Below are 26,238 nucleotides of genomic sequence, written 5' to 3' on the forward strand. Positions count from 1 at the left end.
GCGACTGCACTTGAAGAAACTTTCAAAGTTGTTGAAATGTTCCCCATTGACTGACCTTCATGTCTTAAAGTAATGATGGACTGTTGTTTCTCTTTGCTTATTTGAGCTGTTCTTGCCATAATACGGACTTGGTATTTTACCAAATAGGGCTATCTTCTGTATACCACCGCTACCATGTCAATACACAACTGATTGGCTCAAACGCATTAAGGAAAGAAATTCCACAAATTAACTTTTAACAAGGCACACCTGTTAATTGAAATGCATTCCAGGTGACTACGTCATGAAGCTGGTTGAGAGAATGCCAAGAGTGTGCAAAGCTGTCATCAAGGCAAAGGATGGCTACTTTGAAGAATCTAAAATATATTTTGATTTGTTTAACACTTCTTTTTTGTTTACTACATAATTCCATATGCGTTATTTCATAGTTTTGATGTCTTCACTATTATTCTACGATGTAGAAAATAGTCAAAAATAAAGAAAAACCCTTGAATGAGTAGGTGTGTCCAAACTTTTGACTGGTACTGTATGTATAATGTTTTTTTAAATGATCTTTAACTCGTCATTGTTGAAAAAGGACATGTAACCACTTCACTGTTAGTCTAAACCTGTTATTTACGAAGCATGTGACAAATAACATTGGATTGGATTTGAAACACAAACCAATTTGCTGTGATTTATGATTACAATGGATTTATACGAATAAATGTGATATTTGAGGCTTTCTCTAATTGATCGTACTATGTGTACACACATAGTATTGTATTATGATTTCTGTTTGTGTGTGTGATATTGGGGTTAGCTACGTGTTTATTTCAACATTATAGAAAAATTACTTTTATAAACAATGGCAACACTCAGTCAATCAAATGTATTTATAAAGCCCTACTTACATCAGCTGATGTCACAAAGTGTTATACAGAAACCCAGCCTAAAACCCCAAACAGCAAGCAATGTAGGTGTAGAAGCACGGGGGCTAGGAAATACTCCCTAGAAAGGCCAGAACCTAGGAAGAAACCTAGAGAGGAACCAGGCTATGAGGGGTGGCCAGTCCTCTTCTTGCTGTGCCGGGTGGAGATTATAACAGAACATGGCCAAGATGTTCAAATGTTCATAGATGACCAGCAGGGTCAAATAATAATTATCACAGTGGTTGTAGAGGGTGCAACAGGTCAACACCTCAGGAGTAAATGTCAGTTGGCTTTTCATAGCCAATCATTCAGAGTATCTTTACAGCTCCTGCTGCCTCTAGAGAGTTGAAAACAGCAGGTCTGGGACAAGGTAGCATGACCGGTGAAAAGGTCAGGGTTTCATAGACACAGGCAGAACAGTTGAAACTGGAGCAGCAGCACGACCAGGTGGACTGGAGACAGCAAGGAGTCATCAGGCCAGGTAGTCCTGAGGCATGGTCCTAGGGCTCAGGTCTTCAGAGAAAAAGAGAGAGAGAAAAAGAGAAAGAATTAGAGAGAGCATACTTAAATTCACAATATCTCTTTGAATATCTCTTTGTTTCTTGGGACCTAGAACTAGCATCTCTGTTTTGTCCGAGTTTAAAAGTAGAACATTTGCTGCCATCCACTTCCATATGTCTGAAACACAGGATTCCAGGGAGGGCAATTTTCCATTCAATAAAGCTGAAATCAACATAAATTTGATATCAACAAAACATTGACTAAAAAGGATCTATAATTCTGCAATGAAAACATACAAAACTCACTAAATCAACCAACACTGCCATGTTGATCTGAGCCTTGCTGTTAGAAAACCACATTAGTGTCCGACTTCCGGCTGTCACAGATGCACCTTGCCCATCTTTACTCCTCGACTTCCGTCTACAGTCACTAGCTAGCTGGCTATCTTCTTCTTCTCTGATATCATGGAGGTCTGCAAACAATGGTTTAAGTGTATTTCCTCACCTATTGTGCTGGAATGTACGATCAATCATGATCTTCCCAATTCTGTACTACCATGAAAATAAAATAAAAGCCTAATAAATCCCTACTAACTTCTACCACACGCTCCCCTCCCCAACACCCTACCCCATTAAAACTTGATCCACAGTGGGGCAAAAAAAGTATTTAGTCAGCCACCAATTGTGCAAGTTCTCCCACTTTTCATCATAGGTACACTTCAACAATGACAGACAAAATGAGAAAAATTGTAGGATTTTTAATGAATTTATTTGCAAATTATGGTGGAAAATAAGTATTTGGTCAATAACAAAAGTTTATCTCAATACTTTGTTATATACCCTTTGTTGGCAATGACAGAGGTCAAACGTTTTCTGTAAGTCTTCACAAGGTTTTCACACACTGTTGCTGGTATTTTGGCCCATTCCTCCATGCAGATCTCCTCTAGAGCAGTGATGTTTTGGGGCTGTTGCGGGGCAACACGGACTTTCAACTCCCTCCAAAGATTTTCTATGGGGTTGAGAACTGGAGACTGGCTAGGCCAATCCAAGACCTTGAAATGCTTCTTACGAAGCCACTCCTTTGTGGCCCGGGCGGTGTGTTTAGGATCATTGTCATGCTGAAAGACCCAGCCACGTTTCATCTTCGATGGAAGGAGGTTTTCAATCAAAATCTCACGATACATGGCCCCATTCATTCTTTCCTTTACACGGATCAGTCGTCCTGGTCCCTTTGCAGACAAACAGCCCCAAAGCATGATGTTTCCACCCCCATGCTTCACAGTAGGTATGTTGTTCTTTGGATGCAACTCAGCATTCTTTGTCCTCCAAACACGACGAGTTGAGTTTTTACCAAAAAAGTTATATTTTGGTTTCATCTGACCATATGACATTCTCCCAATCTTCTTCTGGATCATCCAAATGCTCTCTAGCAAACTTCAGACGGGCCTGGACATGTACTGGCTTAAGCAGGGGGACACGTCTGGCACTGCAGGATTTGGTCCCTAGCGCGTAGTGTGTTACTGATGGTAGGCTTTGTTACTTTGGTCCCAGCTCTCTGCAGGTCATTCACTAGGTCCCCACGTGTGGTTCTGGGATTTTTGTTCACTGTTCTTGTGATCATTTTGACCCCACGGGGTGAGATCTTGCGTGGAGCCCCAGATCGAGTGAGATTATCAGTGGTCTTGTATGTCTTCCATTTCCTAATAATTGCTCCCACAGTTGATTTCTTCAAACCAAGCTGCTTACCTATTACAGACTCAGTCCTCCCAGCCTGGTGCAGGCTTACTGATAACAAGTTCAAACAGGTGCCATTAATACAGGTAACGAGTGGAGGACAGAGGAGCCTCTTAAAGAAGAAGTTACAGGTCTGTGAGAGCCAGAAATCTTGCTTGTTTGTAGGTGACCCAATACTTATTTTCCACCATAATTTGCTAATAAATTCATAAAAAATCCTACAATGTGATTTTCTGGATTTTTCGTCCTCATTTTGTCTGTCATAGTTGAAGTGTACCTATGATGAAAATTACAGGCCTCTCTCATCTTTTTAAGTGGGAGAACTTGCACAATTGGTGGCTGACTAAATACTTTTTTTGCCCCACTGTATATAGTGCTGAAAAACTAAACTCTTAGGACTGTTCAGCATATCAACAACTATTTCAACAGTAACATCTGTTACCCCAAACTCTCTTTTGCAGTGTCCACAATAACCTTCAACCTGGCATTTCTGCTTTCCACAACCCAAGTCATATTGATAACCTTACCAATAAAAGCTATGAAGTCAACTTTATTCATTATCAAAGTGTCCTTTGACACCATACATTCATGAGTGCAATATTTCATAACAGGCCTTGAAGCCATGCCAGGACCAGTAGAAATACCAGCACCGACATTAGGTCCACTTAGTACAGGAGGAGCAGCCATCGAAGCTCCATCTATCCATGTTGTAGTTCTCATTCCATGCATTTCCACGCTTTTGGCCTCAATTTCTCTTCCTCCTTCTTTAATTTAACCTATGGACATAGATATTGGGACTCCAGGGATTACTTCCCTGATCTTATTCACATTCAACTTTTCCATTTTCAGAATCTTCTCTTGCTGAGCCTGGCTACCACAAAATGTGAACAATCTACCAATTCCAATGACCCGAGCTAATTTGACATCAAAAACGTCTTTCTCTACAGCATTAGTTAGTTGGATAGGGTTAAATGAGGCCTTGTGGTCTCATCGAACACCATCACCACTTTCCACTCCAACACATTATTACTCTTGCTTCCTACCTTGGCCCTCTTTATGCTGTCTTTACAAAATGCTCCACTGCTTTCTGAATCGTGGTCTCTCAACTTATGTCTTTCCACTACTGACCATTCCGGTCTTTGACCCTTATCCTTCCGCTCCATTCCATTAGAACTAACATCCATATTGTTCGCATTCCAGCACAGCTGTTGCTTCAACAACTGTTTCTCAATTTCCTCCATTTCATCTGCACTACCCTCCACCATTTCCGACTCTCCGACGTAACAACCTTCCTCCCAGTCCGCTCCTTCTCCACCAACCTGGGAATGGCCTAGCTCTTAACCAGAAGCCAAATGCAACCTTCCTGTCTCTGTGTCCTGGCAGTCCAAGGAGGAACCATTGTGAGTCTCTCTTCCAACAACAAACACTAGGTGGCGACAAAGCAACCTAGCTAGCGAGTACTAGCTAATGTATACTTGCTAGCTAGCTAGCTGCAACAGTGGTTAACATTAAGCCCTGGATCAGTGTACCGTCTGGTATGTGACTCAGGCGATACATGTGACCAACACACGTCTACAGGTTGCGCAACCATACCATCTGAGAAGCAAAAATACAATCTGAGATGCACACGCATTGAGGTTTGCAGGCCAGGCGATTGCCTATTATATTGACAAGATAGTAAAGTGACCGCTCTAACGATGGAAACAAATGTACTCAAAGATGGAAGGCAGGCAGGCAGGAGGAGGCTATATCAGAGGGACCATTCTAGCCAATGAGAGGGCAGATAAGTGTGTGAACAACAGGCCATAGAGATGTTTTTATTTTTTCTATTTCACCTTTATTTAACCAGGTAGGCCAGTTGAGAACAAGTTCTCATTTACAACTGTGACGTGACCAAGATAAAGCAAAGCAGTGTGACACAAACAACAACACAGAGTTACACAAGGAATAAACAAACGTACAGTGGGACCACAGTCCAGCACACGCAAGGTCCCCCTGCTCAAGCCAGCGCATGTCCAGGCCCGTCTGAAGTTTGCCAATGACCATCTGGATGATCCAGAGGAGGAATGGGAGAAGGTCATGTGGTCTGATGAGACACAAAAATAGAGCCTTTTGGTCTAAACTCCACTTGCTGTGTTTGGAGGAAGAAGGATGAGTACAACCCCAAGAACACCATACCAACTGTGAAGCATGGAGGTGGAAACATCATTCTTTGGGGATGCTTTTCTGCAAAGGGGACAGGTCAACTGCACCGTATTGAGGGGAGGATAGATGGGGCCATATATCGCGAGATCTTGGCCAACAACCTCCTTCCATCAGTAAGAGCATTGAAGATGGGCCGTGGCTGGGTCTTCCAGCATGACAACGACCCGAAACACACAGCCAGGGCAACTAAGGAGTGGCTCCGTAAGAAGCATCTCAAGGTCCTGGAGTGGCCTAGCCAGTCTCCAGACCTGAACCCAATAGAAAACCTTTGGAGGGAGCTGAAAGTCCGTATTGCCCAGCGACTGCCCCGAAACCTGAAGGATCTGGAGAAGGTCTGTATGGAGGTTTGGGCCAAAATCCCTGCTGCAGTGTGTGCAAACCTGGTCAAGAACTACAGGAAACGTATGATCTCTGTAATTACAAACAAAGGTTTCTGTACCAAATATTAAGTTCTGCTTTTCTGATGTATCAAATACTTATGTCATGCAATAAAATGCAAATTAATTACTTAAAAATCATACAATGTGATTTCCTGGATTTTTGTTTTAGATTCCGTCTCTCACAGTTGAAGTGTACCTTTGATAAAAATGACATACCTCTACATCTTCCCCCTCTTCAAAGGGGGGGACACTCTTGACCCAAACTGCTACAGACCTATATCTATCCTACCATGCCTTTCTAAGGTCTTCGAAAGCCAAGTCAACAAACAGATTACCGACCATTTCAAATCTCACCATACCTTCTCTGCTATGCAATCTGGCTTCAGAGCTGGTCATGGGTGCACCTCAGCCACGCTCAAGGTCCTAAATGATATCTTAACCGCCATCGATAAGAAACATTACTGTGCAGCCGTATTCATTGATCTGGCCAAGGCTTTTGACTCTGTCAATCACCACATCCTCATCGGCAGACTCGACAGCCTTGGTTTCTCAAATGATTGCCTCGCCTGGTTCACCAACTACTTCTCTGATAGAGTTCTGTGTGTCAAATCGGAGGGTCTGCTGTCCGGACCTCTGGCAGTCTCTATGGGGGTGCCACAGGGTTCAATTCTTGGACCGACTCTCTTCTCTGTATACATCAATGAGGTCGCTCTTGCTGTTGGTGAGTCTCTGATCCACCTCTACGCAGATGACACCATTCTGTATACTTCAGGCCCTTCTTTGGACACTGTGTTAACAACCCTCCAGGCAAGCTTCAATGCCATACAACTCTCCTTCCGTGGCCTCCAATTGCTCTTAAATACAAGTAAAACTAAATGCATGCTCTTCAACCGATTGCTACCTGCACCTGCCCGCCTGTCCAACATCACTACTCTGGACGGCTCTGACTTAGAATACGTGGACAACTACAAATACTTAGGTGTCTGGTTAGACTGTAAACTCTCCTTCCAGACCCATATCAAACATCTCCAATCCAAAGTTAAATCTAGAATTGGCTTCCTATTTCGCAACAAAGCATCCTTCACTCATGCTGCCAAACATACCCTTGTAAAACTGACCATCCTACCAATCCTCGACTTTGGCGATGTCATTTACAAAATAGCCTCCAATACCCTACTCAACAAATTGGATGCAGTCTATCACAGTGCAATCCGTTTTGTCACCAAAGCCCCATATACTACCCACCATTGCGACCTGTACGCTCTCGTTGGCTGGCCCTCGCTTCATTCATGTACAGTTGCAGTGATCTGTGAGCTGCTCTGACAGCTAATGCTTAAAGTTAGTGAGGGAGATATGAGTCTCCAGCTTCAGTGATTTTTGCAATTAGTTCCAGTCATTGGCAGCAGAGAACTGGAAGGAAAGGTGGCCAAATGAGGAATAGGCTTTGGGGGTGACCAGTGAGAATATACCTGCTGGAGCGCGTGCTACGGGTGGGTGCTGCTATGGTGACCAGTGAGCTGAGATAAGGTGGGGTTTTACCAAGCAAAGACTTATAGATGACCTGGAGCCAGTGGGTTAGGCGACGAATATGAAGCAAGGGCCAGCCAATGAGAGAATACAGGTCACAGTGGTGGGCTTTGGTGACAAAACAGATGGCACTGTAATAGACTGCATCCAATTTCCTGATTAGAGTGTTGGAGTTTTTAAAATAAATTACATCGCCGAAGTCAAGGATCGGTAGGATAGTCAGTTTTATGAGGGTATGTTTGGCAGCATGAGTGAAGGATGCTTTGTTGCGAAATAGGAAGCCAAATCAAGATTTAATTTTGGATTGGAGATGCTTAATGTCTGGAAGTCTGGAAGGAGAGTTTGCAGTCTAACCAGACACCTAGGTATTTGTAGTTGTCCACATATTCTAAGTCAGAACCATCCAGAGTAGTGATGCTGGACGGGCGGGCAGGTGTGGGCAGCGATCGGTTGAAGAGCATGTATTTAGTTTTCCTTGCATTTAAGAGCAGTTGGAGGCCACGGAAGGAGAGTTGTATGGCATTGAAGCTCGTCTGGAGGTTTGTTAAGAACCTCTACTGACTCCCCATCCCGCATGCGAGAGCGTAATCATCGCCTTAAACGAATTAGCATAACGCAACGGACATAAATATCCCTAGAAAATATTCCTAATTAAATATATTGAGACACGGCTTAGCCTTTTGTCAATCACCCTGTCATCTCAGATTTTCAAAATATGCTTTACAGCCAAAGCTAGACAAGCATTTGTGTAAGTTTAGCGATAGCCTAGCATAGCATTTTGTCCAGCTAGCAGCAGGTAACTTGGTCACGGAATTAAGAAAAGCAATCAAATTAAATTGTTTACCTTTGATAAGCTTCAGATGTTTTCACTCACGAGACTCCCAGGTAGATAGCCAAAGTTCATTTTTTCCCGAAAGATTATTTTTGTAGGCGAAATAGATCCGTTTGTTCTTCACGTTTGGCTGAGAAATCACCCGGAAATTGCAGTCACGAAAAAAGCGAAAAATATTCCAAATTAGCTCCATAATACGAACAGAAACATGGCAAACGTTGTTAATAAACAATCCTCAAGGTGTTTTTCTAATATCTATTCGATAATATATCCGTCGGGACAATTCATTTTTCAGTAGGACCGATTGGAGTAATGGCTACCTCTGTATTTAACGCGAGAGTCACCCTGGGAGTCATCAGGTGACCACTTACTCAATGTAGCCGCCTACGGCTATTCTTCAACATAAATGCGTAAAACTACGTCACAATGCTGTAGACACCTTGGGGAATACGTAGAAAGCGTATGCTGGTTGATGGCACATTCACAGCTCAATAGGGACTCATTGGAACGCAGCGCTTTCAAAATATGGGGCACTTCCTGATTGGATTTTTCTCAGGCTTTCGCCTGCAACATCAGTTTTGTTATACTCACAGACAATATCTTTACAGTTTTGGAAACGTTAGAGTGTTTTCTATCCAAAGCTGACAATTATATGCATATTCTAGCATCTTGTCCTGACTAAATATCCCGTTTAAAACGGGAACGTTTTTTTCTCAAAAAATGAAAATACTGCCCCTAGAGTCGCAACAGGTTTAACAATGTGTCCAAAGAAGGGCCAGAAGTATACAGAATTGTGTCGTCTGCGTAGAGGTGAATCAGAGAATAATCAGCAGCAACAGCGACATCATTGATGTTTACAGAAAAAAGAGTCGGCCCGAGAATTGAACCCTGTGGCACCCCCGTAGAGACTGCCAGAGGTCCGGACAACAGGCCCTCCAATTTGACACACTGAACTCTGTCTGAGAAGTAGTTGGTGAACCAGGCGAGGCAGTCATTTGAGAAACCAAGGCTGTTGAGTCTGCCGATAAGAATGTGGTGATTGACAGAGTCGAAAGCCTTGGCCAGATCAATGAATACGGCTGCACAGTATTGTCTTTTATCGATGGCAGATATGATATCGTTTAAGACCTTGAGCGTGGCTGAGGTGCACCCACGACCAGCTCGGAAACCAGATTGCATACCAAGTTATGCTGGGATTCGAAATGGTTGGTGATCTGTTTGTTAACTTGGCTTTCGAAGACCATAGAAAGACAGGGTAGGATAGATATAGTTCTGTAACAGTTTGGGTCTAGAGTGTCTCCCCCTTTGAAGAGGAAGATGACCACGGCAGCTTTCCAATCTTTGGGGATGTCAGACAATACAAAAGAGAGCTTGAACTGGCTAGTAATAGGGGTTGCAACAATTGTGGTGGATAATTTTAGAAAGAGAGGGTCCAGATTGTCTTGCCCAGCTGATTTGTAGGGGTCCAGATTTTGCAACTCTTTCAGAACATCAGATAGAGGACTCATCTTTGTATCTGTGCCATTATAGCATCTGTGACAGCATTGAGGCTATCTCGATTTAAAAATAGTCAATTTTATTATTCTTGAATTGACTGATTGCTCCCAACTCATAGGAATCCCCACCCAGTTGACTACTTTAAAATAGTGGAAGCCCTCAATGGCAATGTCCATGCTAAAATGTGTTTTATAAACTGGGTGGGTCGAGCCCTGAATGCTGATTGTCAGACAGCCGTGTACCATGGGTATGACAAAACATTTCCTTTCACTGCTCTAATTACATTGGTAACCAGTTTATAATAGCAATAAGGCACCTCTGGGGTTTGTGATATATGGCCAATATATCACGGCTAGGGGCTGTGTCCAGGCACCCCGCATTGCGTTGTGAATAAGAACAGCCCTTAGCCATTGTATATTGGCCATGTACCACACCTCCTCTGGCCTTATTGTTTAAGGGTGCATTCGTAAATTCCCTCTGGCTATCTACTCCGATTTCTGAGCACTCTAATCTGTGTGCCAGAGCACAGAATAACTGATGAGTTGAACATGGCTGGTGTCAGTAAACATCGGCAAAGAGGCATAATTAAATGGTTGCCGGCAGCACAGTTACAGTCACCAACACTCTGGATGACATGAAAACAGCCTAACCAGCTCTGCTAGGGCAAGTAAAATGGTCAGAGTGAGGTGTTCTCTCATTTATGTCTGGATGTAGCTAACAAGCTAGCTAACTTTAGCCAGTTAGCTTGGGTGCTTGACTGCAGTTGTGATGTCAGAACACTCGGATCAACGCTTCTCCTCAGCCAGAGCGTCCAGTGTGCACTCTGAACGCTCAGAGCAAAAACGCTCTGAATTTACAAACGGACAATATGATAATTATCTGAATTTACGCCCTCTGGCACTCCACATTGAAATATATTTGACGAGTCCTCTATCTGTTGCTATGACAACATGCTATAAAGTCGTTTTTTTTTCTCCAAATTTGCCAAAATGCCTCGTGCGTCCACTTATATCAGTGCATTCGTAACAACCTAACCATTACGAAACTTATATTCGAACAAATAAACCTCACGTAGCAATATCTTTTATTGTTGACCAAATTCGACACTCATTTACCTCCATACAACATTTCGTCACTTCGTGGGCGGAGTAAAATCTCTCGCTTCTCCTCTTCCTATGGACGGAAAGCATTTTTTGTACCAGCTGGGCCTGTGAATGGGATATAACCACTTTTCCATGGTGCAAAAAAGTTATTCACTATTTTTCCAGCTACAACTGTTTGTTACGTATCTGTGGTAAGTCGAGATCTGTCTAACACGCCCGTTAAATTGGTAAATTAGCTAGCTAAGCCAACTAGCTAGCTAGCTAGAAGATACCGACCCTACCGCGCTTGTTTTCGACGTGCACTGGGTCGGAACGCAATCATGGTTACATTACATTAAGACACCGTGGATCCGACGCGTACGTCAATGCAGGGATGGGAAATGCCACTGTATTCCAAATGTTATCTTTATCCACACTGCTCCATCGAGAAGATTAAAATGCTGCTAGCCACTATGTGAACAGAATAAGCAGTTATTTTTTGATAAAGCTGTCCATTTGCCTAGCCTGGTCGCCTGCAAAATGTACCCGCTAAATTTACAGTTCATCTTGTTTCAGTCGCGCTGCACCTCGATATCCAGCCAGGTGTTACGAAAATATACTAGGAGCGAGTAAAAAAAATTAAAGACAACCTTGAACACAAATGACAACAGTAATTTAGGGGACCCGTGACGCCGAGGCTAGTGGGTAAATATTTTCCAAAAACATTATCTTCCAATTTCGGACGTTATATTCATAATCCCAACTGAAGTTCGGAAATGTGCCATATGGCTAAAATGTGAAGTTAGCTACTTGACATGACACATTGAATAAGTGAAGTTATGTGACGATCTCTTCAACACCAACTGGACTCGGGGGTAGATCCAGGACACTCAGATTAGTATGATATGTTATGTTTGGTATATTTACAGTCAGATAATAGACACAACGTCTGCGCCCCGCACGCCTTTAACGTTAACTTTTTCAAACACAATTTTCTTGTTCTGTGCTGTTTTGGAAATTGCAATGCACAATACAGACAGAAGCATGTCTGTTCCATGAAATATATAATCAAATATTTTATTTTCACCGCGTGATTGTTGATGACACTCCGATGTTCCGATGAAGGGAATTAAATAGTCTAATAATGCGCTCAACTCCGACAGCGGTGTGTAGGCTACTGTAGCTGCTGGCAAAGTAATTCAAAGCCTATACTTTGTCACTCAGGATGTAACCTTCTAGTGCTACTGGAATGTAATGTTACTAAAACAAAATCAGACAACCCCATAGTAAAATAGTTTACATATTTACCTAGTCGGCTTGTGTGTGCTATGCGAGATAAATATTCCTCTTGAGACGCATTTAATGCTAGAGCCAAAGGAAAGAAACGTGTTCAAGCAGTCAATGCACAACTATTCTTAATGCAAACAGCATGAGAACACGTTTGAAATAACTTTTGGCCTTTGTTTTTTTGTTTTTTTAAAGAATAGGATCCCAGTTTTACATTGCTACCACGTTTATTTCTATACTCGTTCAATTGTGGCGTTCAAGAATGGTTTACGGTGGCAGCGGACTCTATGTTGCATTCCACCCAGAGAGGAAGTCTGTTTTGTGTAGTGTATATCCACTGGGGGCTTGGGGAGCCAAAGTAGTTTACCATTCAAGAAGGGCTGAAGCACTCTTTGACTCCAGCTAGCAAAGGCCTTTGAACTTCCTGATCTGGTATTCTATGCCTGTTTACAAATGCTAGTTGCATGCCAGGCTAGTCTGGTGTTCTATGCTTAATGACACTACCTTTTAGCCATAGAAGCAAACATTTCTCTAATTTGAATTGCATTTGCTAGAGCTTGGTACTGCTATTACTACTCAAGACGAGAAGGGGGGGGGGGGGGGGGGCAAGTAAATCCACTGAACACTTGGAGGGGTTGAGTACATTTCTCTTGTCCAACCTCTGCGAAGCAATGACGCTGAAAGACATTTTCAAGACTTTCGGATGTCGGTTTACAGATTTGACGACTTGCTTCAGCAGCTTGCCCCCCCATACATCTCACACGAGAGAACTCACAGCTTGTGCTGCAGAAAGGTTGTCTGTGACCCTAGCGAGTGGCAGAACACAGAAAAGTATTGCAGAGAGTTAAAATGTATAAGTTAGTAATCTCAACCGTTTGCGCCATCGTCATGGAAGTGTGCCACGCTATCTGGCATGTCCAGAAGGTAGATTTAGTTGCTTATCCCTCTATGGCACAATGGGCAGAAATCGCCAGAGATTCGGGGGGTTGCTGGAATTATCCGTTTTGTGCATGAGCTGTCGACAGAACATGTTCAGATCCGAGATCCGGCAAGTTCGGGCAGCAATTACGACAACTAAAAGGGATTTTTATCATTGGTCCAGATGGCAGTCTGCGACGCAAGGTACCGACCATATCCAGGTAAGATGCTCTAAATACATGTGACTATATACATATTATGTGAAAATTATACCAATATAAACATTGTAATGCTATGCCTCACATAAAAGTGATCTGGCATCCCAATAAGAGGATGGGTCCTATGTTCAAAGTATAGGCTACACAGTTATGACAGTACACATTTAATAACTTTCATGGTCCTTTTCAATACTAATGGTAACTATTTTATTCAAAGGTTCTTCTGGCCTTGATGACGCCAAGAAGATCTACAACTACTGCCGCTCAAGAGCCAGAAGACGCAATAGACATGTGCAACAACACAAAGGACTACATCCTCACACCAGCTGGTCAAGTGTCTGTCCAGGATGCTGCTTTCACACATGGCACCCTACAGTAAATGTTGGAGTGTGGTTTGGAAAACATGTCCACAAGTACAGTACCAGTCAAAAGTTTGGACACACTTATTCAAGGGTTTTTCTTTATTTTTTACTATTTTCTACATTGTAGAATAATAGTGAAGACATCAAAACTATGAAATAACACATGGAATCATGAAGTAACCAAAATATATTTTATATTCTTCAAAGTAGCCACCCTTTGGTTTGATGACAGCTTTGTACACTCTTGGCATTCTCTCAACCAGCTTCACCTGAGAATGCTTTTCTAACAGTCTTGAAGGAGTTCCCACTTGAGCACTTGTTGGCTGCTTTTCCTTCACTCTGCGGTCCAACTCATCCCAAACCATCTCAATTGGGTTGAGGTCGGGGGATTGTGGAGGCCAGGTCATCTGATGCAGCACTCCATCACTCTCCTTCTTGGTCATATAGCCCTTACACAGCCTGGAGGTCTGTTGGGTCATTGTCCTGTTGAAAAACAAATGATAGTCCCACTAAGCGCAAACCAGATCGGATGCTGTATCGCCGGGATGGTGTATTGCTGCAGAATGCTGTGGTATCCATGCTGGTTAAGTGTGCCTTTTTAATTCTAAACAAATCACAGATGGTATCACCAGCAAAGCACCATCACACCTCCTCCTCCATGCTTCACTGTGGGAACCACACATGCGGAGATCATATGTTCACTTGCTCTGCGTCTCACAAAGACACTGTGGTTGGAACCAAAAATCTTGAAATTTTCCAAATTAACTGACCTTCAAGTCTTGATGTAATGATGGACTGTTGTTTCTCTTTGCTTATTTGAGCTGTTCTTGCCATAATATAGACTTGGTCTTTTACCAAATAGGGTTATCTTCTGTATACCACCCCTTTGTGACAGCACTGATTGGCTCAAATGCATTAAGTTCCACAAATTAACAAGGCACACCTGTTAATTAAAATGTGTTCCGCGTGACTACCTCATGAAGCTGGTTAAGAGAATGCCAAGAAAGTTTTTCATATTTTTTGGGAGACAAGACCCTCAAGACAGTTACCTTAACTTTGGTTGTGTCGTGGCCTTTCAATGAGATCTTTCCTGCTATGTTAAATGGGTGAGAATGGCTGTCCAGCTGTAGACAGTAAGGCTAGACCCCCAAGCCCTAATCTACATAGCTCATGTACAAAGCAGTACAATTTTAGTGAGTGACTTGATTCAAACACAAGTACAAATAACCAGACAAATACTTTTTTAGATTTATTTACTATCACCAGAGAAAAATAGTGCAATGTATTACACTGGGGGTGTATTACATTGTGTGAATAAGAAAAATAAAGCACGCAACAGTTTTTGCGGTGAGACAAATGGGAGATGTTGACCAGCAGTAATAGACACCATCCATGGTACTATGACATCGTAGATGGCCTTTGCTGGACTCCGCTGCTGTTTCTGTAACTCCTGCTACCGTTTCTTTGTCATCCACCCGCTGCTTAATGTCAGTGTCCAAAGGATCCTCAGCTGCATTGGCAATTTTGGCATGTAAATTTTGGTGGGGCAAACGCTCTAAAACATTATTTTTTTTAGATGCATGCCATTAAAGCCACAACACAACACAAAAAATACAATAATTGCACTATAACTGTGACAAACAGTGCCCGCAAACTGTTAGGACCTACATAAAGCAGAGCCTTTTCTGGCAGCAAAACAATTCATTCAGCCCCATTTACTGCCTTAAAAAAAAAACATAGCTGATATGGCTCACTTGCCTAAGCAAATGCGTTTTTTACTGAAAATTGAGATGTACAAACTATGGCATAAGGGAATGACAAGCGGATGAGGCAATCTGTCATTTCAATTTTAAGACATTAATGAGCGCGCTAGGACGGACTTAGTCAATATAACTATTTGTTTAGCACTTTGGAAATGTACAGCGACAAAATTCAGAACATGGGCTGTTCTTACAGTATTCTCCCAGTACACAAAGTCAGAACCGCAGGATTAATAAAGGAGGCATATAAGCAGACAATGAAAGCTCTTACAATATTCAATCATTTGTCATCAAAGTCTGGTATTCTCTGGATTGATGGTGCTTTCAAGACAACTGGGAACTCTGGGGGGAGAGGGACATAAAAACAAGGTCAAATCATGTCTGTGATCTTCAGGTCAAGTTGGATGACTGTTTTCCCCCCCGAGTTCCCAGTTGTCTTGAACTCAATGAAATCTGAGATTTCCGAGTTTCCAGTTGTTTTGAACGCGGCAGAAGTCATGCTGGATTGACAGCATGGCTAATATATTCAAAATTTTCTGGCCCTTGGTGTGTTGCGAGTGAATGTTTATCGTTGGAAAATGGAACCTTAAACCCAGACTTGGACCACACACACCCTCTCCACTGAATAGCAGGCTAGTGATTGCTTTGCAAAGCCTGCAGTTAGCCACTGATTCCTTCCGAACCACTCATTGTTGTAATGGTTATGGCTGATGAGCACCGATTTTGAAGTTTTATCCATAATTTCTCTCCATATGACAAGGATTGAAAAGGATTTGCAGGTAGATTGTCGACTTGATTGATAATGATGACTGCTTGTCTAGCTTGCTAAGATTTTGAAAGTATGTTGACAGTCAATTCAAAGCTACGGTAGATATGTGATTTGGCGTCATTGTATCTTTGGCCAATGACCTTGAGCCTACTTGGATGGGCACTTCTAATGTAAATTTGTGGCAGCACCCAAGGGGCTTGAATTTTCGAACTCTCCCTGTAGATTTTGTGGGGATGGACGTAGTGTCCCCATGAGTGACAGAACACTGAGCCAATCACGGCGCAACTAGAGAACATTGCCAATCCCTACGCTACGTATTTTCTGCTGGCTGTCCCACCATCACAGAAAGCACTGAGCTAGGCTGAAAAACCTGCATGTTGGAGCTGCCCTACTCAAGAAAACAAAAAATAGACGGAAATTGTATGCATATTTATTAAGTAAAATGTTTTTTTGCAAACTTATGTATTAATGCCAAAATAACATGCAACACAAAAACAATGTATGGCGACCTGCCACTGCTCAGCTGTCTTCCTCTTCCGGCCATTGGAGCTGGGTAGGGGAGATTGGGTGGAAGTTGATGGAGTTGCAGGGCAGAGAGATCGGGTGCACCTGGACGGTGGGTTGGGTGTTGGTGAGAAGGGCCAGAGAGGTGATGAACCAGTCCAGAGAGATGAGGAATCAAGAGGAAAATAACCACCTTTTAGATGGCTCCTTAGGTCTCAGCTCCATCTCTGGACTGTCCAAAACACAACCCCCCCCCCCCCCCCCCCTCCAACACCTACAAGCAGATGGCAAATACAATGCAAGGAATCTTAACCTCTCCATGGTCCCCTTTTGAGTTAAAATGTTTACTCGAACTGATTTCAAGTTCTCAATTACAACTGCGACCTGGCCAAGATAAAGCAAGTTCGACACATACAACAACACAGAGTTAGACATGGAATAAACAAAACATACAGTCAATAATACAGTAGAGAAAAGTCTATATACTTTGTGTGCAAATGAGGTAAGATAGGGGAGGTAAGGCAATAAATAGACCATGGTGGCAAAGTAATTACAGTATACCAATTAAACACTGGAGTAAATAGATGTGCAGGTAGAGATACTGGGGTGCAAAGGAGCTAGATAAATAAATACAGTATTGGGATAAGGTAGTTGGATGGACTATTTACAGGTGGGCTATGTACAGGTGCAGTTATCTGTGAGCTGCTCTGACAGCTGGTGTTTAAAGCTAGTGAGGGAGATATGAGTCTCCAGCTTCATTGATAAAAAAAATGCTGTTCGTTCCTGTCATTGGCAGCAGAGAACTGGAAGGATAGGTGGCCAAATGAGGAATTGGCTTTGGGGGTGACCAGTGAAGATTTACATGCTGGAGTGCATGCTAATGGTGGGTGCTGCTATGGTGACCAGTGAGCTGAGATAAGGCGGGGCTTTACCTAGCAAAGACTTATAGATGACCTGGAGCCAGTGGGTTTGGCAACGAGTATGAAGCGAGGGCCAGCCAACGAGAGCATACAGGTCGCAGTGGTGGGTGGTATACGGGGCTTTGGTGACAAAACGGATGGCACTATGATAGACTGCATCCAATTCGCTGAGTAGAGTGTTGGAGGCTATTTTGTAGATGACATCGCTGAAGTCGAGGATCGGTAGGATGGTCAGTTTTACGAGGGTATATTTGGCAGCATGAGTGAAGGATGCTTGTTGCGAAATAGGAAGCCGATTCTATATAACATTTTGGATTGGAGATGCTTAATGTGAGTCTGGAAGGAGAGTTTACAGTCTAGCCAGACACCTAGGTATTTATAGTTGTCCACATGTTCTAAGTCAGAACCGTCCAGAGTAGTGATGCTGGACGGGCGGGCAGGTGCGGGCAGCGATCAGTTGAAGAGCATGCATTTAGTTTTACTTGCATTTAAGAGCAGTTGGATGCCACGGAAGGAGAGTTGTATGGCATTGAAGCTCGTCTGGAGGTTAGTTAACACAGTGTCCAAGGAAGGGCCAGAAGTATACAGAATGGTGTCGTCTGTGTAGAGGTGGATCAGAGAATCACCAGCCGCAAGAGCGTCATCATTGATGTATACAGAGAAGAGTTGGCACGATAATTGAACACTGTGGCTCCCCCATAGACTGCCAGAGGTCCGGACAACAGGCCCTCCAATTTGACACTGAACTCTGTCTGAGAAGTAGTTGGTGAACCAGGCGAGGCAGTCATTTGAGAAACCAAGGCTATTGAGTCTGCCGATGACTCACCGATGCGGTGATTTGACAGTCGAAAGCCTTGGCCAGGTCGATGAATACGGCTGCACAGTAATGTCTTATCGATGGCGGTTATGATATCGTTTAGGACCTTGAACGTGGCTGAGGTGCACCCATGACCAGCCCTGAAACCAGATTGCATAGCGGAGAAGGTATGGTGGGATTCAAAATGGTCGGTAATCTGTTTGTTAACTTGGCTTTGGAAGGGTAGGATAGATATAGGTCTGTAGCAGTTTAGGTCTATAGTGTCTCTCCTTTTGAAGAGGGGGATGATCGCGGCAGCATTCCAATCTTTGGGAATCTCAGACAATACGAAAGCGGTTGAGCAGGCTAGTAATAGGGGTTGCAACAATTTTGGCAGATAATTTTAGAAAGAGAGGGTCCAGATTGTCTAGCCCGGCTGATTTCTAGGGGTCCAGATTTTGCCGCTCTTTCAGAACATCAGCTATCTGGATTTGGGTGAAGGAGAAATGGGGAGGCTTGGGCGAGTTGCTGTGGGGGGTGCAGGACAATTGACCGGGGTAGCCAGGTGGAAAGCATGGCCAGCTGTAGAAAAATGCTTATTGAAATTCTCAATTATAGTGTATTTGTCGGTGGTGACAATGTTTCTTAGCCTCAGTGCAGTGGGCAGCTGGGAGGAGGTGCTCTTATTCTCCATGGACTTTACAATGTCCCAGAACTTTTTTGAGTTTGTGCTACAGGGTGCAAATTTCTGTTAGGAAAGCTAAGGCTAGCTTTTTCAAACTGCCTGTGTATATTGGTTCCTAATTTCCCTAAAAAGTTGCATATCACAGGGGCTATTCAATGCTAATCTGCTTGTGCTTGTCAAGGGCAGTCAGGTCTGGAGTGAACCAAGGGCAATATCTGTTCCTGGTTCTACATTTTTTGAACGGGGCATGCTTATTTAAAATGGTGTGGAAGGCACTTTTGACTCAAGACATTTCAGCTTTTCATTTAATTAGTAAAACATTTTAAAAACATAATTCCACTTTGACATTATGTGGTATTTTGTGTAGGCCAGTGACAAATACAAATCTCAATTTAATCCATTTTAAATTCAGGCTGTAATGCAACAAAATGTGGAAAAATTCAATGGGTGTGAATACTTTCTGAAAGCACTGTACATTGTAATAGAACGTTTTAAGTTCCTCGGCGTACACATCACGGACAAACTGAAATGGTCCACCCACACAGACAGTGTTGTGAAGAGGGCGCAACAGTGGCTCTTCAACCTCAGGAGGCTGAAGAAATATGGCTTGTCACCTATAACCCGTACAAACTTTTACAGATGCACAATTGAGAGCATCTTGTCGGGCTGCATCACCGCATGGTATGGCAACTGCACCGCCCCAAACCGCATGGCTCTCCAGAGGGTGGTGCGGTCTGCACAATGCATCACCTGATGTCACAGGAAGGCCAAAAAGATCATCAAGGACAACAACCACCTGAACCACTGCCTGTTCACCCCACTACCAACCAGAAAGCAAGGACAGTACAGGTGCATAAAGCTGCGACTGAGAGACAGAAGCTATTTTTCAATCTCAAGGCCATCACTAACACAGAGAGACTGCTGCCTACATTCAGACTTGAAATCATTGGCTGCTAATAAATGGATCACTTGTCACTTTAATAATGCTTACATATCTTGCATTACTCATATATGTATATACTGTGTTTTATACCATCTATTGCATTTTCCCTATGCCGCTCTGTCATTGCTCATCTATATATTTATATGTTTATATTCTTATTCCATTTCTTTACTTAGATTTGTGTGTATTAGGTAGTTGTTTTGGAATTGTTAGATATTGCTGCACTGTCGGAACTAGAAGCATAAGCATTCCACTACCCTCGCAATAACATCTGCTAACCTAGTGTATGTGACCAATAATATTTGATTTGAAACAAAAAGCCATTTAAATTTTTCGACTGAAAAGTATTTAATAATAATGTATTTATGTATGTTTTTTTAAATAATTAATAATACAAATTAGGATGTTGTGTCCAATGGGGTAAATGCAGATGGACAAACTATGCTTCAGCAATTGGTCACAGGTGATAATGCCTATTGCTCATAGCACATCTGAAAATATAGACCATGCATAAGCTTATGCATGGTCGAATATGTTAAAATAATTTTAACAGTGTTTACCAGTAAGTTATTGTGCCCATTTCAGGAGGTGCAAATTATATTTTAGATGGTGCCAGCATCATTTTATTTTCATTAATTTTGGAATAAAGTATATATTTTTTAAAGTCACCAGAACTAAGCTACTCAGTACTTCTACATAAAAATTATCCTGGGGAGGAGCCTGAACCCTCTAAGCAAGGGGACTGGAATTGGTCAAACTCGCAGTTTAATATATGTACAAAATGATCCTCTTTCGCTAAAAGCACGATGGTCATGACTTTCTTACCTGAAAGGGGGAAGTTAACTTGGCCCCAAACAATCGATCTGAGATCGACTTAAGTTTCAGCCATGTTTTTTGTTGTTGTTGCTTTAACCCCTATAGCTTACCTGTGATGGAATGTTTTCCACACGCATAGCTATGTGTAGCCTAGTTGAACACCAGGTTCCCACAATGTCCCACTCTGCTACGCTGAATAACCTGAAGTCACCAGGGCTCTTCTCACAGGTTCTATTTCCATACCTGGGAGCATTGTGAACCGTAGGTCTTGATTTGTACATTGAACAACGCAGCAGCTTTTTGGTATGTTTTGTGATTTCTGTATAAATAAAATTTGATGACAAAGATGGCTCTTTTACAGTGTGGGTCAATGGGAAATAATGTTAGTTTTCCCCAATCTTGTCGAGGGGAATTCCGTCTTATGGCGAGTATGTATGTATTTATTTGTGGATGTCAATCATAGATTTTGTATGATATGTTACTACAAATTGCAATTCGTACAATATGTTACGAAGTCCAATTTGTTGTAGCCAACATTAGCAAGGTGGTTTGCTGGCTAATGCTAACGTTAGCTAGGTGGATAATGTTAGCTAGGTTAGGGGTTAAGGTTAGGCATTTGGTTAAAGGGTTAAGGCTCGGGGGAGGGTTAACTGACATGCTAGTAGTTTTAAAGTAGCTGAAAAGTAATAAGTTGCTAAAGTTGTCTGCGATGAGATTCGAACGGGCAACCTTTGGGTTGCAAGACATTAGCATTATACGCCCACCCTGACTAACCACCCTCTTTCGTTTTTGCCTTTAAGTAACCTTCTGTCTTAATGTAACCATACCAAACGTAACATATCATACACATTTGAGTGTCCCAGATTTACTATGTTAAGTCTAGTCTATGAGACCAGGCTGTCAACACAACTTACTCATGGAATTTATAAAATGACTGTCTTCTCTCTCTCTGTGTGTGTGTTATTGTTTGCCTGGCTGCTTCTTGGGTCATGCATTTTTAATGAATCCTGTCCCTCATTTCTCAAACAGGTTGGAGCACGCCAGGCATGAGTGGTGCACACCTAGGCGAGTGGCAGAGGAGGTCCTTTGACATTTCATCTGGCACCTGCGCACCTGAGCAGACGGCAGACGCCTATCGGGCGCACATCCTCGCCATTCAATATGCATGGGCGAGCTCCCAGCTCTCTCAGGCCGGCACGGCCAGCCTGCTCAGGACTTACTCTGAACGCTATGCCGCAGTGCTGGACTCGGACGACCCTCGCACGGGGCTTAACAACTATGCAGAGAGTGCACTGCACCTGGCCCGCAGTCAGAGGAACCACAGCGACAAATGGGAGTCGTCCCTGACAACTGTGAATGTGCTGGAGCTGCCGTGCGTGCAGAAGATGATTCAGGCTGGGACAGGGGGTGGAAAGTCCCTGGTGGCACCTGCAGATGTTAATGTCACTGTTGGACAAGAGAGCAGAGGCAGCTCCCTGCCTGTTGTTTCCTCCACTGTACTCAGAGCTGCAGAGCCTCCATTCAAACCCCTGGGACCCACATCATGGCCCAAGGCTGCGGGCAACAGCACTTTCAGCAATTTACAGAGTATTACTGCAGAGAGACCAAGAGGCCCTGAGGGATTCCCCAGCCACCACAATTCCTCTGCTGGCCCCTCAGGAAGTACTCAGTCTCTGTTTGGCCAGCACGCCTCAGCTCCACCACATCCAAACCCAGGCGCTGAAGCGAACCAATCTGTCTTCTTCAACTCTAACCCCTCCAAGAGGAAGACATTCTATAACTCCTGTGGAGAGAGTGGCAGAGGGGGGGCATCTAGAGGGCAAGATCCACGTGGTGGTGGCACTAACTTCAAAACTGCAAGGGAGCAGTTTATTGTTGATCAGCAGAAAAAGCACTCCAACCAGCCCCAGAGAGCTCAGCAGCCCCCTGGGATGGTGGTTGCCATGGGGAATGCCACGAAGAAGTCACTGGGGGCCAACAGGCCACGGGGGACATTTTCCAAATTTGTATCCCCAATGCCAAGGCAAGAGGACAAGGAGGGTGGGGTCGGGAGCAACAATGCCCAGGAGACTCAGCCAGTAGACGAGCGTCTGAAAAACTTTGAGCCAAAGATCATTGAGTTGATCATGAGTGAAATTATGGACCACGGGCCGCCCGTAGCCTGGGATGACATTGCTGGCCTGGAGTTTGCCAAAGCCACCATCAAGGAGATTGTTGTGTGGCCTATGCTCCGGCCTGACATCTTCACTGGCCTCCGTGGTCCACCCAAAGGCATTCTCCTATTTGGGCCCCCGGGGACAGGAAAAACTCTGATTGGGAAGTGCATTGCTTGCCAGTCAGGCGCCACCTTCTTCAGCATCAGCGCCTCATCTCTCACCTCAAAGTGGGTGGGGGAGGGAGAGAAAATGGTGAGAGCACTCTTCGCCATTGCCCGCTGCCACCAGCCAGCAGTCATCTTCATCGACGAGATAGACTCTCTGCTGTCCCAGCGTACGGACGGGGAGCACGAGTCATCCCGGCGGATAAAGACTGAGTTCCTGGTTCAGTTGGACGGGGCGGCCACCTCAGCCGACGACCGCATCTTGGTGGTGGGGGCCACCAACCGCCCTCAGGAGATAGACGAGGCGGCTCGGCGCCGCCTTTCCAAACGCCTCTACATCCCCCTTCCCGAGGCAGCCGCAAGACGGCAGATAGTCTCTAACCTCATGGCCTGCGAGAAAAGCCAGCTGGAAGAGGAAGAGCTGGAGAACGTGGTCACAGGGACGGAGGGCTTTTCCGGGGCCGATATGACAGGACTGTGCCGGGAGGCAGCGCTGGGCCCCATCCGGAGCATCCAGCTCAGTGACATTGCCACCATCACCCCCGACCAGGTGCGGCCCATCCTCCACTGTGACTTCCAGGAGGCCCTGAGGATCGTGAGGCCCAGCGTCTCAGCCAAAGACCTGGAGCTCTATGAGGAGTGGAACAATACCTTTGGTTGTGGTCGTTGATCAGGGAAGCAGTATGGACTCACATTACACATATTAGCCTATATTTGCCATTTACTGCTGTTGGGGATATATTTAGTTTATGTTGAGTAAATAAAATTGCATTTTACATTTCCCGCAACAGACTCTACCATAAAATGAGACTATTTTAATAATCTGTCTCAATGTTAACTTGATTTTTCATTTACTAATCCATGGCACAATGTTTATTTCCAAATATAGGCTATTTGTTTTTCTACACTGTTGATTCACTAAATAAGATGTTGGTGTAAGTAACATGTTCCTAATAAATTTGCTAAATGTTTTCTATTGCGTTGCACAGCAAACAGGTTTTCCTTTGTAACACAGAGAGGAAATGTGACAGTGTTTTTCTGAAAACGGGATTACGGGAAATATTCCTTATTCACTCCATTAGCTAGCTAGCTACCTGTTTATCCAAAGCAGGTGAAATCAGGCCTACATCAGCTTTCAGTTTCTTGTCATCATAAATGTTTGTTAAATGAGGTCTAGTGTCTCCCTATCACTTGCATATCTTCATCCCTTACAGTTTACATTCGACCGTGATCTGGCAAAGTTACTCCACCTCAAAAATTCCATTTGGCGAAAGCAGACCTGCCAACACGCACGCATTTTGCGTACCAACTACGCAATTATCTGTCCATGTATGCAGGTACGAGATCCGATTTAAAAGTACGCAGAAATGAATAGGTCCTGATTTATTTATTTTTGTCATTTTATTTACATTTTAATTTTTAAAAAAATACATCCACTGAGTAAATCTAACATCCTGATTCTCGAGCTGCAACACACAGACGTGTATGTCAACGGACATGGAGATTAAAACGTCATTATTCGATGTAGCTACCCCGTGTCTGCCCCTCCTGTTTGTTATGATGCTGAGTTTGCCGACGTCAGCTGTAAGTAAATACATGGAGAAATCCCTTTTTGACTCCGTGTGTTGTGGAAAGGTAAACACTAATTGTTTCAAGTGAACATAAGATGAACATTCAGTGGGCTCTAAAGTACCAGCAGTTCACTCGCATTTGCCAGTGAAGGAAATTGAAATGCAAATACGAAAAATAACTTAATTTGTGCGAGTGTGATACATTTAATTCTGCGTCCCATTAGTTGTATTTTCCACGTAACATTACGAGGATCACACAACCTGGTAGACTAACTGTAATTATGATCAACGTCACAAAAACCATTACTAAAGTATAATAAATGTAATATATATAAATATCTTGGCATTAAATGGAGTCGGGAGTTTAGAAGACTGCGCGATTAATGAATGAGTGTCCGGTATTAGCTATAGAGGCTATGCTTCTAAAATGCCTTTGCACTAGATTTTAGATTTTGTCAATTTCGAAAATCTGAATTGATGTATGCGCTGCAAAGAAATACAATAGCGAACAGCGTTCAGATTCCCTTTGCGGTAACCAGTCTGCGCTCTGTGTCGATGCGAACTTTTGTTTTTGTTTTTATGTTTTCTAAATGATTTAGCTTTTAGTGTTGATTAGGAACGTGTCTAAAAACCTGTGAGCTGGCCCTGGTGATTGGCCCTGTTTGTAAGGTCACAAGCGTTCCTCTGCTTTAGAGACTAAACTTGAGGGGCCAATGCAAGCTGGATCTGAAGAACTTCTATGCAGATGTCAGAAAATAAATGTATTTTGCAGTAGACTACATGTTGCTGAAATTTACATTTGGAGATGTGCTCCTTCAGCATGCAGTGGTCACTGACATTGCCAAAAGGCAGACTGACAAGTCCTCATCCCTCAACTTTTTCATGGCATGCTTTCCCTTCATTATTCCTGAGGGAGCCTCTCTTGATCTGGTGGAAGAGGAGTTTAGACTCTTATCAGGCAACAACCTTTGAGCAGAGTCTGGTCAACATGCGCACGGATCAGGCCTAGAGAGAAATCGGCACAATGAAAAGGGAGAGGCAGCCTTGTCTACTCCCACCTTTCGGCTGTGATGCTGGGGATATTGGTCATATTCCACAGCAATGCAGACTGCGATCGAATATTCAGTCTCGTTTCCAAGAACAAAACCCAGTACAGAGCCTCCCTCAGTACAGACATGTCGAGTGCCCTCGTTACCGACGGTTTCAACGATTGCCAAAGGAACTGTTTGCCACAGAGAAGTCTACCCTGATGCCCTGCTGCGTAAGGCTAAATCTACTAGCTACCAGGCAAATCTGTCTAGGAAAATGATTTCCTGAACAGTTGAAGGTCTCCAGAAGATTTGTTCTCACCCACTGTTTCCTATCATAGCCTTTTCGGTTTTATTATGGATAACATGTTTATTTCATACTGATGCTCTTCAAACATTTGTTCTTATCATATCAGAGTTTAAAAATTTTTTTTTATCATGGATGCGACGTTTGTACATTTTGTACCTAAACAAATAACTTATTATTTGTTTTGTAAAATTAAACATCTCCAAGAATAAAGGCCCTTTGTGTCTTCTTTCTAATTATGTCTTGTTAGTGACTTTGTGTAAATGGAATGCTGTCAAGAATACTTGATTTGGTACAATTCTATAATTGCGATCAGACCATCAAACAGCATGCGCACAGGGGAAAGAACCCCAATTCAGCTCGTGA

General features: G+C 43.4%; 1 protein-coding gene and 1 long non-coding RNA gene across 2 annotated transcripts; one reads left to right on the forward strand and one right to left on the reverse strand.

Moving 5' to 3' along the window:
• Positions 1-595: 595 nt before the first annotated feature.
• Positions 596-12,301, reverse strand: LOC116376244 (uncharacterized). The gene is made up of 2 exons (XR_004211642.1): positions 11,977-12,301; positions 596-1,424 (listed from the first exon to the last, which is right to left on the reverse strand). It is a non-coding gene; the product is annotated as an uncharacterized LOC116376244 (long non-coding RNA).
• fignl1 (fidgetin-like 1) lies at positions 10,705-25,986 on the forward strand. Its single transcript, XM_020494981.2, has 2 exons — positions 10,705-10,880; positions 21,676-25,986. The coding sequence occupies exon 2, from the start codon at positions 21,693-21,695 to the stop codon at positions 23,634-23,636; it is 1,944 nt and encodes a 647-aa protein (XP_020350570.1). The 5' UTR covers positions 10,705-10,880; positions 21,676-21,692; the 3' UTR covers positions 23,637-25,986.
• The last annotated feature ends 252 nt before the right edge of the window (positions 25,987-26,238 follow it).

This window comes from Oncorhynchus kisutch, linkage group LG11 (genome assembly GCF_002021735.2).
Source record: "Oncorhynchus kisutch isolate 150728-3 linkage group LG11, Okis_V2, whole genome shotgun sequence".
Lineage (NCBI taxonomy): Eukaryota > Metazoa > Chordata > Actinopteri > Salmoniformes > Salmonidae > Oncorhynchus > Oncorhynchus kisutch.

Bases quoted from the DNA above. Each gene is read 5' to 3' on its own strand.
- fignl1 (XM_020494981.2), top strand. From the start codon at position 21,693: ATGAGTGGTGCACACCTAGGCGAGTGGCAGAGGAGGTCCTTTGACATT.